This window comes from Oncorhynchus gorbuscha, unplaced genomic scaffold (assembly GCF_021184085.1).
Source record: "Oncorhynchus gorbuscha isolate QuinsamMale2020 ecotype Even-year unplaced genomic scaffold, OgorEven_v1.0 Un_scaffold_487, whole genome shotgun sequence".
NCBI lineage: Eukaryota > Metazoa > Chordata > Actinopteri > Salmoniformes > Salmonidae > Oncorhynchus > Oncorhynchus gorbuscha.
The window spans coordinates 525,408-539,711 of record NW_025745317.1 but is presented as its reverse complement, the minus strand read 5'-3'; the positions used below and the strand labels follow the sequence as shown (position 1 = coordinate 539,711).

The 14,304-nt window shown below is 46.3% G+C and overlaps 1 protein-coding gene across 1 annotated transcript in view; it reads left to right on the top strand.

Annotated features, from left to right (window-relative positions):
* The window catches only part of LOC124018350 (short/branched chain specific acyl-CoA dehydrogenase, mitochondrial-like), a 27,620-nt gene extending 13,316 nt beyond the window's left edge, over window positions 1–14,304 (top strand). Inside the window, exons 5-10 of the mRNA XM_046333625.1 lie at window positions 2,624–2,794; window positions 4,722–4,847; window positions 8,374–8,556; window positions 9,674–9,811; window positions 11,482–11,581; window positions 12,365–14,304. Coding sequence (XP_046189581.1) covers window positions 2,624–2,794; window positions 4,722–4,847; window positions 8,374–8,556; window positions 9,674–9,811; window positions 11,482–11,581; window positions 12,365–12,441 — 795 coding nt within the window. The 3' untranslated portion in view covers window positions 12,442–14,304. The remainder of the gene's footprint in view (window positions 1–2,623; window positions 2,795–4,721; window positions 4,848–8,373; window positions 8,557–9,673; window positions 9,812–11,481; window positions 11,582–12,364) is intronic.

The window sequence follows — 14,304 nt, the reverse complement described above, 5'->3', positions numbered from 1 at the left end:
GGTAGTGAGAGGTAGTGTGTTTTGATTTAAGGGTAGTGAGAGGTAGTGTGTTTTGATTTAAGGGTAGTGAGAGGTAGTGTTTATCTATGTGTTTTGATTTAAGGGTAGTGAGAGGTAGTGTGTATCTATGTGTTTTGATTTAAGGGTAGTGAGAGGTAGTGTGTATCTATGTGTTTTGATTTAAGGGTAGTGAGAGGTAGTGTGTTTTGATTTAAGGGTAGTGAGAGGTAGTGTGTTTTGATTTAAGGGTAGTGAGAGGTAGTGTGTTTTGATTTAAGGGTAGTGAGAGGTAGTGTGTTTTGATTTAAGGGTAGTGAGAGGTAGTGTGTTTTGATTTAAGGGTAGTGAGAGGTAGTGTGTTTTGATTTAAGGGTAGTGAGAGGTAGTGTTTATCTATGTGTTTTGATTTAAGGGTAGTGAGAGGTAGTGTGTATCTATGTGTTTTGATTTAAGGGTAGTGAGAGGTAGTGTGTATCTATGTGTTTTGATTTAAGGGTAGTGAGAGGTAGTGTGTTTTGATTTAAGGGTAGTGAGAGGTAGTGTGTTTTGATTTAAGGGTAGTGAGAGGTATTGTGTTTTGATTTAAGGGTAGTTTGTGTTTTGATTTAAGGGTAGTGAGAGGTAGTGTGTTTTGATTTAAGGGTAGTGAGAGGTATTGTGTTTTGATTTAAGGGTAGTGAGAGGTAGTGTGTTTTGATTTAAGGGTAGTGAGAGGTAGTGTGTTTTGATTTAAGGGTAGTGAGAAGTAGTGTGTTTTGATTTAAGGGTAGTGAGAGGTAGTGTGTTTTGATTTAAGGGTAGTGAGAGGTAGTGTGTATCTATGTGTTTTGATTTAAGGGTAGTGAGAGGTAGTGTGTTTTGATTTAAGGGTAGTGAGAGGTAGTGTGTTTTGATTTAAGGGTAGTGAGAGGTAGTGTGTTTTGATTTAAGGGTAGTGAGAGGTAGTGTGTTTTGATTTAAGGGTAGTGAGAGGTAGTGTGTTTTGATTTAAGGGTAGTGAGAGGTAGTGTGTTTTGATTTAAGGGTAGTGAGAGGTAGTGTGCTTTGATTTAAGGGTAGTGAGAGGTAGTGTGTTTTGATTTAAGGGTAGTGAGAGGTAGTGTGTTTTGATTTAAGGGTAGTGAGAAGTAGTGTGTTTTGATTTAAGGGTAGTGAGAGGTAGTGTGTTTTGATTTAAGGGTAGTGAGAGGTAGTGTGTTTTGATTTAAGGGTAGTGAGAGGTAGTGTGTATCTATGTGTTTTGATTTAAGGGTAGTGAGAGGTAGTGTGTTTTGATTTAAGGCTGTACTAGTAAGTTGACATAAAGCTTCTGATCATGTAGCTAACGTCTCTGGATTACAGCCAGTAGAGGGAGCTACTGGTTCACAAGACATTTAACAGACCTACAACGCCTTCAGAAAAGATCCACTTCACGTTTAAACACATTGTGTTGTTGTTACAGCCTGAATTTAAAATGGATTCAATTGGGATTTTTTTAATGCATCGTGTTATGGGTATGCTTGTAATCGTAAAGTACTGGGGAGTTTTTCAGGATAAAAAAAGAGCTAAGTACAGGTAAAGTCCTAGAGAAAAACCTGCTTCATTCTTCACTCTGTTGTTTCTTCTTCGTGTTGTATCTTGGACCATATTTTACAGCTGTTTCTTCTTTGTGTTGTATCTTGGACCATATTTTACAGCTGTTTCTTCTTCTTCTTCTTCTTCGTGTTGTATCTTGGACCATATTTTACAGCTGAGGTTTTATATTGTGCCTACGATTGGTTGAGACACAACAGGATCTTGAATACAGGGTGGATATAATGTTTTGGCTGATAAATGGTACTGTAGTTCCAGACCTGTCCATGTAATGATGCTGACACCTTGTTGTCCTGTAGGTTGGTAGTTCCAGACCTGTCCATGTAATGACACCTTGTTGTCCTGTAGTTCCAGACCTGTCCATGTAATGACACCTTGTTGTCCTGTAGTTCCAGACCTGTCCATGTAATGATGCTGATACCTTGTTGTCCTGTCCTGTAGTTCCAGACCTGTCCATGTAATGATGCTGATACCTTGTTGTCCTGTAGTTCCAGACTTGTCCATGTAATGATGCTGACACCTTGTTGTCCTGTAGTTCCAGACCTGTCCATGTAATGATACCTTGTTGTCCTGGACTGTAGTTCCAGACCTGTCCATGTAATGATGCTGACACCTTGTTGTCCTGTATTTCCAGACCTGTCCATGTAATGATGCTGACACCTTGTTGTCCTGTAGTTCCAGACCTGTCCATGTAATGATGCTGATACCTTGTTGTCCTGTAGTTCCAGACCTGTCCATGTAATGATGCTGATACCTTGTTGTCCTGTAGTTCCAGACCTGTCCAGACCTGTCCATGTAATGATACCTTGTTGTCCTGTAGGTTGGTAGTTCCAGACCTGTCCATGTAATGATACCTTGTTGTCCTGTAGGTTGGTAGATCCAGACCTGTCCGTGTAATGATACCTTGTTGTCCTGTCCTGTAGATCCAGACCTGTCCGTGTAATGATACCTTGTTGTCCTGTCCTGTAGATCCAGACCTGTCCATGTAATGATACCTTGTTGTCCTGTAGTTCCAGACCTGTCCATGTAATGATACCTTGTTGTCCTGTAGGTTGGTAGTTTCTGCCTGTCAGAAGCAGAGTCGGGGAGCGATGCCTTCTCTCTGAAGACGCGTGCTGACAAACACGGAGACTATTACGCCATCAACGGCTCCAAGATGTGGATCAGCAACGCAGAGCAGGCCGGGGTGTTTCTGGTGATGGCCAACGTGGACCCGTCTGCTGTGAGTTCAACCCCACGCAGTCACCACCCCACGCAGTCACCAACCCACGCATTCACAAACCAAACCCACGCAGTCACAAACCAATCCCACGCAGTCACCAACCCACCCAACCCACGCAGTCACCACCCCACGCAGTCACCACCCCACGCAGTCACCACCCCACGCAGTCACCACCCCACGCAGTCACCACCCCAACCCACGCAGTCACCACCCCAACCCACGCAGTCACCAACCCAACCCACGCAGTCACCAACCCAACCCACGCAGTCACCAACCCACGCAGTCACCAACCCACGCAGTCACCAACCCACGCAGTCACCAACCCACGCAGTCACCAACCCACGCAGTCACCAGTTTCTCCTTAGTGTTTGTCTTGTCTTCAGACTGTAGAGGAGTTTCTCCTTAGTGTTTGTCTTCAGACTGTAGAGGAGTTTCTCCTTAGTGTTTGTCTTGTCTTCAGACTGTAGAGGTGTTTCTCCTTAGTGTTTGTCTTCAGACTGTAGAGGAGTTTCTCCTTAGTGTTTGTCTTCAGACTGTAGAGGAGTTTCTCCTTAGTGTTTGTCTTGTCTTCAGGCTGTAGAGGAGTTTCTCCTTGGTGTTTGTCTTGTCTTCAGACTGTAGAGGTGTTTCTCCTTAGTGTTTGTCTTGTCTTCAGGCTGTAGAGGAGTTTCTCCTTAGTGTTTGTCTTCAGACTGTAGAGGAGTTTCTCCTTAGTGTTTGTCTTCAAACTGTAGAGGAGTTTCTCCTTAGTGTTTGTCTTCAGACTGTAGAGGAGTTTCTCCTTAGTGTTTGTCTTGTCTTCAGACTGTAGAGGTGTTTCTCCTTAGTGTTTGTCTTCAAACTGTAGAGGAGTTTCTCCTTAGTGTTTGTCTTCAGACTGTCGAGGAGTTTCTCCTTAGTGTTTGTCTTGTCTTCAGGCTGTAGAGGAGTTTCTCCTTAGTGTTTGTCTTCAGACTGTAGAGGAGTTTCTCCTTAGTGTTTGTCTTGTCTTCAGACTGTAGAGGAGTTTCTCCTTAGTGTTTGTCTTCAGACTGTAGAGGAGTTTCTCCTTAGTGTTTGTCTTCAAACTGTAGAGGAGTTTCTCCTTAGTGTTTGTCTTCAGACTGTAGAGGAGTTTCTCCTTAGTGTTTGTCTTGTCTTCAGACTGTAGAGGAGTTTCTCCTTAGTGTTTGTCTTCAGACTGTAGAGGAGTTTCTCCTTAGTGTTTGTCTTCAGACTGTAGAGGAGTTTCTCCTTAGTGTTTGTCTTCAGACTGTAGAGGAGTTTCTCCTTAGTGTTTGTTTCAGACTGTAGAGGAGTTTCTTGTGTTTGTCTTCAGACTGTAGAGGAGTTTCTCCTTAGTGTTTGTCTTCAGACTGTAGAGGAGTTTCTCCTTAGTGTTTGTCTTCAGACTGTAGAGGAGTTTCTCCTTAGTGTTTGTCTTCAGACTGTAGAGTTTCTCCTTAGTGTTTGTCTTCAGACTGTAGAGGAGTTTCTCCTTAGTGTTTGTCTTCAGACTGTAGAGGAGTTTCTCCTTAGTGTTTGTCTTGTCTTCAGACTGTAGAGGAGTTTCTCCTTAGTGTTTGTCTTCAGACTGTAGAGGAGTTTCTCCTTAGTGTTTGTCTCGTCTTCAGACTGTAGAGGAGTTTCTCCTTAGTGTTTGTCTTGTCTTCAGACTGTAGAGGAGTTTCTCCTTAGTGTTTGTCTTCAGACTGTAGAGGAGTTTCTCCTTAGTGTTTGTCTTCAGACTAGAGGAGTTTCTCCTTAGTGTTTGTCTTCAGACTGTAGAGGAGTTTCTCCTTAGTGTTTGATATGTCCTGTTGAGTGGTAGCTCCTAGGAAACAGCTCCTTCCTGGTTTACACACTGTTGTAACCTGTGTATGTGACCAATAAAGTTTTATTTTGTATCCAGCAGTAAATGACAGTAAACGTCCTCTTTTGTCGACAGGGTCACAGAGGTATCACCTGCTTCATCGTGGACAGAGACACAGAGGGGCTTCAGATCGGCAAGAAGGAGAACAAACTGGGTCTGAGAGCTTCTTCAACCTGTCCTCTCAACCTGGATAATATCAAGGTAGGTAGGCTCTTCAACCTGTCCTCTCAACCTGGATAATATCTTGGTAGGTAGGCTCTTCAACCTGTCCTCTCAACCTGGATAACATCAAGGTAGGTAGACTCTTCAACCTGTCCTCTTCAACCTGGATAACATCAAGGTAGGTAGGCTCTTCAACCTGTCCTCTCAACCTGGATAATATCTTGGTAGGTAGGCTCTTCAACCTGTCCTCTCAACCTGGATAACATCAAGGTAGGTAGGCTCTTCAACCTGTCCTCTCAACCTGGATAACATCAAGGTAGGTAGACTCTTCAACCTGTCCTCTTCAACCTGGACAACATCAAGGTAGGTAGGCTCTTCAACCTGTCCTCTTCAACCTGGATAACATCAAGGTAGGTAGGCTCTTCAACCTGGATAACATCAAAGTAGGTAGGCTCTTCAACCTGGACAACATCAAGGTAGGTAGACTCTTCAACCTGTCCTCTTCAACCTGGACAACATCAAGGTAGGTAGGCTCTTCAACCTGTCCTCTTCAACCTGGACAACATCAAGGTAGGTAGGCTCTTCAACCTGTCCTCTTCAACCTGGACAACATCAAGGTAGGTAGGCTCTTCAACCTGTCCTCTTCAACCTGGACAACATCAAGGTAGGTAGACTCTTCAACCTGTCCTCTTCAACCTGGACAACATCAAGGTAGGTAGGCTCTTCAACCTGTCCTCTTCAACCTGGACAACATCAAGGTAGGTAGGCTCTTCAACCTGGACAACATCAAGGCACACATTCTAAACATGAACAAATATAGACCGTAACAACAACCAACAATGAAAAGGTGAATCTGATATGCATCAACCTGTCCATCAGATCAGAAGCATGTTGATTGAATGATAATGTGTGGATCAGAAGCATGTTGATTGAATGATAATGTGTGGATCAGAAGCATGTTGATTGAATGATAATGTAATGTGTGGATCAGAAGCATGTTGATTGAATGATAATGTAATGTGTGGATCAGAAGCATGTTGATTGAATGATAATGTGTGGATCAGAAGCATGTTGATTGAATGATAATGTGTGGATCAGAAGCATGTTGATTGAATGGTAATGTAATGTGTGTGTGTATAATAACGACTCTACCTTCTAGCTGCGTATATGAAATGTGTCTGTACTCTCTAGAAGTATCAGTATTTTACATTCTGTCTATATATTTTGTCGGGCTGAACCCGTTTAGTCGACTGGTCCATTGATTGGCTGTTGGTCGACCATGTGATTTGCGTCTGTCCGAGTGGACCAATCCGTTGCAGGGGGCCGTGTGGATGTCGTAGTCCATCACTGTTAGACGTGCTACTGAGGTTATATTATGGGTTATATTATGGGTTATATTATGTTAGAACAACGGTGCGACACTAATCAGTAAATAAATATTATTTTATAACGAATGCTCTTTTCTCCCACGTTGGATAGCAGGTCTCTGTCCGCGGTTCTGAACCGTTGAATTTGCCCCTCTTTCCTTACACCGCGTTGCTATGGTAACCAGCATGTCGGTTACCGTTGCTATGTACATAATAGCAAAGTTAACCAGCATATTTGTTACCTCCGCGTTGCGTCGTGCCTAAGAACAGCCCGTAGCCGTTTTATATTGGCCACACCCCCTCGGGCCTTTATTTCTTAAACATAGACTTACTGGTAGCAATCATCCATTCGCTCATGTCGTCACACAGCATTACGAGTCATTCATGCTTTAGAAATGTAAATCAAAACATTTTAGTTTTAAAAGGAAAGAAAGGTAGCCTTGAATAATTAGCCTAAACAATAAATTATTTTACAATCGGTTATGAACAAGACTCTCTGGTACACTTACAATTGTTTACACTGTTTACTGTTACTCTACTCTACTCTGTTTACTGTTCCTTAATAACTCTGTTACTCTACTCTACACTACTCTGTTTACTGTTCCTTAATAACTCTGTTACTCTACTCTACACTACTCTGTTTACTGTTCCTTAATAACTCTGTTACTCTACTCTACACTACTCTGTTTACTGTTCCTTAATAACTCTGTTACTCTACTCTACACTACTCTGTTTACTGTTCCTTAATAACTCTGTTACTCTACACTACTCTGTTTACTGTTCCTTAATAACTCTGTTACTCTACACTACTCTGTTTACTGTTCCTTAATAACTCTGTTACTCTACTCTACACTACTCTGTTTACTGTTCCTTAATAACTCTGTTACTCTACTCTACACTACTCTGTTTACTGTTCCTTAATAACTCTGTTACTCTACTCTACACTACTCTGTTTACTGTTCCTTAATAACTCTGTTACTCTACTCTACACTACTCTGTTTACTGTTCCTTAATAACTCTGTTACTCTACTCTACACTACTCTGTTTACTGTTCCTTAATAACTCTGTTACTCTACTCTACACTACTCTGTTTACTGTTCCTTAATAACTCTGTTACTCTACTTACACACTACTCTGTTTACTGTTCCTTAATAACTCTGTTACTCTACTCTACACTACTCTGTTTACTGTTCCTTAATAACTCTGTTACTCTACTCTACACTACTCTGTTTACTGTTCCTTAATAACTCTGTTACTCTACTCTACACTACTCTGTTTACTGTTCCTTAATAACTCTGTTACTCTACTCTACACTACTCTGTTTACTGTTCCTTAATAACTCTGTTACTCTACTCTACACTACTCTGTTTACTGTTCCTTAATAACTCTGTTACTCTACACTGTTCCAAATGGTTAGAATTTGTGTTGTAATCGAACAGCTGCTTTGGTGTTTTTCTTGTACCTCTAGAAGTTTCCACAACTAAATCAAAAAATGTCTTCCGCATATCTGATTTTCCCGTTTCCTCCTGAGCAACCAGTAAACATTCCCCCTGTTTTTTCAAAGTTTCTTATTCACATCCTCCGTATCCATTTTGCTGTCAATGTGTTCGGAGTTTATAACCAATTTTATAGTGATTTATGATAGGATATAGGTCAGGTCCTATTGGTCACATACATGTCACGTAAAGAGGGCGAGGACTAATTATGGGCGAGGACTAATTATGTTGCAGCACGGACAGCACAATAAACACTATTGGTGTATTGTGGTGCCTGCTAGCTGCAGCAGGGAGGAGAGCGGGACAACGTGCCTCAGTCACTCGCTGCCTTTAAAAAAAAAATGATTTGTTACCCAGCGCTGCAAGTGCCGTCAAACACCCTCTTGAATCGTTTTGTGTCTTTAATTATTTAATCAAACTGTGCGCTTAAAGCATCAGACAAGCTCAGTGAATGTAGTTGATTTGATTAAAACACACAGGGTGTGTCTATATATGAATGAAAAAATGAACTTTAAAAAAATGTCAACCAATGGATTGGTCGAAAGAACTGAGGGACTCTTGGTCGACCCGAGAGTTGTTTTCGTCGGAGGACGGAGCCTAATATTTTGTCTGTTGTTGGCACCAAACACTTCACCAAGTCAAATTCTGGGTATGTTGAAAATGTACTTTGCGAATAAAAAGTGATTTCTGGTTTTGTTGAAGGTTCCTGAGAAGAACGTCTTGGGTCAGATCGGCCACGGATACAGGTACGCCATCGGCATGCTGAACGAGGGCAGGATTGGGATCGCCGCTCAGATGCTGGGGCTGGCTCAGGGTTGCTTCGACCAGGCCGTTCCCTACACCAGACAGAGGGTTCAGTTTGGCAAACGCATCTTCGACTTCCAGGTTAAAAAAACGTATTCATTTAAAACATTTTTTTAATACATTTCCTGGTTAATCATGGAATTAATGTTTCTCCACTTGTAGGTGTTGCTGCTATGACCAGTGTGTGGCTTGCTGACTTCTATCAAACTCATCTTTGTAATTTATTTTAAAAACCTCCATTATTCTCCATCTTTAACAATAATCGAGGTCATTTAGCAGACACTTTTTAAAAATGTATCCAAAACGACTCAGTCATGGCTGCATACATTTTAGCCTGGTTGGCCCCAGCGGGAATCGAACCCACAGCCCTGGCATTGCAAGCTCCATGCTCTACCACCTGAGCCACACAGAACCAGTGTTGTATTGGAAGGAAACTCCAGCACGCTAGTGATCATGATGCTTATATAATGTGTTACAGCACCACATCTAAAGGGTGTTCTGTAATGTGTTACAGCACCACATCTAAAGGGTGTTCTGTAATGTGTTACAGCACCACATCTAAAGGGTGTTCTGTAATGTGTTACAGCACCACATCTAAAGGGTGTTCTGTAATGTGTTACAGCACCACATCTAAAGGGTGTTCTGTAATGTGTTACAGCACCACATCTAAAGGGTGCTCTGTAATGTGTTACAGCACCACATCTAAAGGGTGTTCTGTAATGTATTACAGCACCACATCTAAAGGGTGTTCTGTAATGTATTACAGCACCACATCTAAAGGGTGTTCTGTAATGTGTTACAGCACCATATCTAAAGGGTGCTCTGTAATGTGTTACAGCACCACATCTAAAGGGTGTTCTGTAATGTGTTACAGCACCACATCTAAAGGGTGTTCTGTAATGTGTTACAGCACCACATCTAAAGGGTGTTCTGTAATGTGTTACAGCACCACATCTAAAGGGTGTTCTGTAATGTGTTACAGCACCACACCTAAAGGGTGTTCTGTAATGTGTTACAGCACCACATCTAAAGGGTGTTCTGTAATGTGTTACAGCACCACATCTAAAGGGTGTTCTGTAATGTGTTACAGCACCACATCTAAAGGGTGTTCTGTAATGTGTTACAGCACCACATCTAAAGGGTGTTCTGTAATGTGTTACAGCACCACATCTAAAGGGTGCTCTGTAATGTGTTACAGGCCATGCAGCACCAGATCGCCCATGTAGCCACCCAGATAGAGGCTGCCAGGCTGCTTACCTACAACGCTGCCCGGCTGAAGGAGGCAGGACGACCTTTCATCAAGGAGGCCTGCATGGCCAAGTACTTCACCTCAGAGGTGAGCTGAATGTAAAGACCAAGGCCCACGTTCTTACAGCGTCTCAGAGTGCTGATCTACGATCATATAATCACTGGACTGGTCCTGTATCAGAACCCTGCTCGGAGAGGGTACCGCCCTGCTCGGAGAGGGTACCGCCCTGCTCGGAGAGGGTACCGGTACCGCCCTGCTCGGAGAGGGTACCGCCCTGCTCCGAGAGGGTACCGCCCTGCTCCGAGAGGGTACCGCCCTGCTCCGAGAGGGTACCGCCCTGCTCCGAGAGGGGTACCGCCCTGCTCCGAGAGGGGTCCAGCCCTGCTCCGAGAGGGTACCGCCCTGCTCCGAGAGGGTACCGCCCTGCTCCGAGAGGGTACCGCCCTGCTCCAAGAGGGTACCGCCCTGCTCCGAGAGGGGTACCGCCCTGCTCCGAGAGGGGTCCAGCCCTGCTCGGAGAGGGGTCCAGCCCTGCTCGGAGAGGGTACCGCCCTGCTCGGAGAGGGGTCCAGCCCTGCTCCGAGAGGGGTCCAGCCCTACTCCGAGAGGGGTCCAGCCCTACTCCGAGAGGGGTCCAGCCCTACTCCGAGAGGGGTCCAGCCCTACTCCGAGAGGGGTCCAGCCGTACTCGGAGAGGGGTCCAGCCGTACTCGGAGAGGGGTCCAGCCCTGCTCGGAGAGGGGTCCAGCCCTGCTCGGAGAGGGGTCCAGCCCTGCTCGGAGAGGGGTCCAGCCCTGCTCGGAGAGGGGTACCGCCCTACTCGGAGAGGGTCCCGCCCTGCTCGGAGAGGGGTCCCGCCCTGCTCGGAGAGGGGTCCCGCCCTGCTCGGAGAGGGGTCCCGCCCTGCTCGGAGAGGGGTCCCGCCCTGCTCGGAGAGGGGTCCCGCCCTGCTCGGAGAGGGGTCCCGCCCTGCTCGGAGAGGGTTGCCGCCCTGCTCGGAGAGGGTTGCCGCCCTGCTCGGAGAGGGTTGCCGCCCTGCTCGGAGAGGGTTGCCGCCCTGCTCGGAGAGGGTTGCCGCCCTGCTCGGAGAGGGTTGCCGCCCTGCTCGGAGAGGGTTGCCGCCCTGCTCGGAGAGGGTTGCCGCCCTGCTCGGAGAGGGTTGCCGCCCTGCTCGGAGAGGGTTGCCGCCCTGCTCGGAGAGGGTTGCCGCCCTGCTCGGAGAGGGTTGCCGCCCTGCTCGGAGAGGGTTGCCGCCCTGCTCGGAGAGGGGTCCCGCCCTGCTCGGAGAGGGTTGCCGCCCTGCTCGGAGAGGGGTCCCGCCCTGCTCGGAGAGGGTTGCCGCCCTGCTCGGAGAGGGTTGCCGCCCTGCTCGGAGAGGGTTTCCGCCCTGCTCGGAGAGGGTTGCCGCCCTGCTCGGAGAGGGTTGCCGCCCTGCTCGGAGAGGGTTGCCGCCCTGCTCGGAGAGGGTTGCCGCCCTGCTCGGAGAGGGGTCCCGCCCTGCTCGGAGAGGGGTCCCGCCCTGCTCGGAGAGGGTTGCCGCCCTGCTCGGAGAGGGTTGCCGCCCTGCTCGGAGAGGGTTGCCGCCCTGCTCGGAGAGGGGTCCCGCCCTGCTCGGAGAGGGGTCCCGCCCTGCTCGGAGAGGGGTACCGCCCTGCTCTTCTAATAGAGGGAATGAACAGTGCAAATCCAAACTATTTCATTCAACAGCATCAAAGTATTTGTGTTAATTGTTCCTTGTTCTTTTCTGCGTAAATTAGGTGGCAACGTTGACCACTTCAAAATGCATCGAGTGGATGGGAGGGGTAGGCTTCACCAAAGACTACCCTGTTGAGAAGTACTACAGAGATTGTAAAATAGGTAGGTTTCTATGGCTAGTTCCAAAGCTATCCTGTACTGTTGCTATGCAACCCGGTGGGTAACATGACTCTGTGGGGTGGTGTTTAGGAACGTCATAACTACAGTTAGCTAGCTAGTTATTGGGCCACAGCAAGGTGGAGTGGGCAGGGGGGAGGTGCTGGGCTACACAGAAGGTAATCTGATCCTCGAGGAATTCCTCTGTCTGGTCTGACCTTGGTGTGCTAGGAGAGAGGGGGTGGGTGCTAGGAGAGAGGGGGTGGGTGCTAGGAGAGAGGGGGTGGGTGCTAGGAGAAGGGGGGTGGGTGCTAGGAGAAGGGGGGGCCCTGGGTGCTAGGAGAAGGGGGTGGGTGCTAGGAGAAGGGGGTGGGTGCTAGGAGAAGGGGGGTGGGTGCTAGGAGAAGGGGGGTGGGCGCTGTGTGGCGTCCTAGGTAAGAGGACGAGGCCCTGTGGCGTCCTAGGTAAGAAGACTGGGCCCTGTGTGGCGTCCTAGGTAAGAGGACGAGGCCCTGTGGCGTCCTAGGTAAGAAGACTGGGCCCTGTGTGGCGTCCTAGGTAAGAGGACGGGGCGCTATTTCAGACACACCCACTCAACCAGGGTCGCAGTTCCACAGACTGAGTGAACTGTTTCTCTTTGGTCCAGTACTGATTAAGGAAAACTCTCTATTTTAATTATTGGTGGAAGTTATGGACATTAACGTGTGATAACATGTCGTCTGTATTGTTCCATTCCAGTATGGGTGTAATGGTCATTAAAGCTGGTTCTCCGTCTCTGTATCTACACAGGTACCATTTATGAGGGCACAACCAACATCCAGCTGTCCACCATGGCCAAGTTTATAGACAAGGAGTATGATCACTGACCTCCTGACCTGGTCTGATCGTATCCTCATCGTGTAGACTGACCTCCTGACCTGATCTCCTGACCTGGTCTGGCTGTTTCCTCATCGTGTAGACTGACCTCCAGACCTGATCTCCTGACCTGGTCTGGCTGTTTCCTCATCGTGTAGACTGACCTCCTGACCTGGTCTGATCGTATCCTCATCGTGTAGCCTGACCTCCTGACCTGATCTCCTGACCTGGTCTGGCTGTTTCCTCATCGTGTAGACTGACCTCCTGACCTGATCTCCTGCCCTGGTCTGGCTGTTTCCTCATCGTGTAGATTGACCTCCTGACCTGATCTCCTGCCCTGGTCTGGCTGTCTCCTCATCGTGTAGACTGATCTCATGCCCTGGTCTGGCTGTCTCCTCATCGTGTAGACTGATCTCCTGACCTGGTCTGGCTGTCTCCTCATCGTGTAGACTGATCTCCTGACCTGACCTCCTGCCCTGGTCTCCTGACCTGATCTCCTGACCGTATCCTCAGCATGTAGACTGACCTGACCTCCTGACCCGACCTCCTGACCTGATCTCCTGACCTCCTGACCTGACCTCCTGACCGTCATACACTCCTCTTTGTGACCAACTGGATTTGATCTGTCGTTGTTGAACTGTTGTGGGATTTAGGGCTCTATTCAATCTGAATGGTTGGAAGTTCAGCATTTTACAGCATGATATGAACATTTTAAAGGCTTAGTGGAGACCGTAGACAACCTGTACCACTTCAGCCACCCAGACTGAATAGAGCCCTTAGTGTCAGACATTACTGTAGAGGTCAATGGTGAACCACTGCTGACTATATAGTACTAGAGGATGCTCCATTATCATGTTCACTTCGTCACTGTATCTGATGCTTTCCACTATGGATGGATTAATGGTTACTGGTTCCAGACCTGGAGATAGATAGTGTAACGTAGCTCTGGTGTGTTGGTACAACTGTTTCCAGACCTGTGTAAAGTAGCTCTGGTGTTTTCAACTGTTTCCAGACCGGTTGATAGATAGTGTAACCTATCTCTGGTGTGTTGGTATTGTTCAGTGTCTTCAACTGTTTCCAGACCTGTAGATAGATATGTTAGTTACACTATCTCTGGTGTGTTGGTACAACTGTTTCCAGACCTGTTGATAGATAGTGTAAAGTAGCTCTGGGGTTTTCAACTGGTTCCAGACCTGTTGATAGATAGTGTAACATATCTCTGGTGTGTTGGTATTGTTGTGTATTCAACTGTTTCCAGACCTGTGTAAAGTAGCTCTGGGGTTTTCAACTGGTTCCAGACCTGTTGATAGATAGTGTAAAGTAGCTCTGGTGTTTTCAACTGGTTCCAGACCTGTAGATAGATATGTTAGTTACACTATCTCTGGTGTTTTGGTATTGTTCAGTGTATTCAACTGTTTTCCCCTTACTTCCAGAATGTTCCACCTCAGTACCTTGTTCTTTTTTTTACAAACGAATAAGAATAAGAATACATTACATTACATTTAAGTCATTTAGCAGACGCTCTTATCCAATTCAATGATTATTTACTCATCTGATTTTAAATAGTCTCAAATCAAGTGCCTTTTATCCCAGCATAGTTTGTTGTTTATTTTGTAACGCCATAAGATATAATAAGATATAATATAATCCCTCTGTTTTAGATGTCGTCTGTTGGGTGGTTTTGGCTCTACTGTTGTCACGGTAACCATGTTTACTTCGGTGGACTAGATCCATCCGGTCTTTCAGCGCCTTTACTTTGTTTTAAAGATATATCTGGGGAATTAGTTTCACACAACCGGAAGAGATTGTCAACGTTTTTTACTATTCATCAACTTCTTTGACCATACTAATAAATATTGAATAAGTGTTTTTAA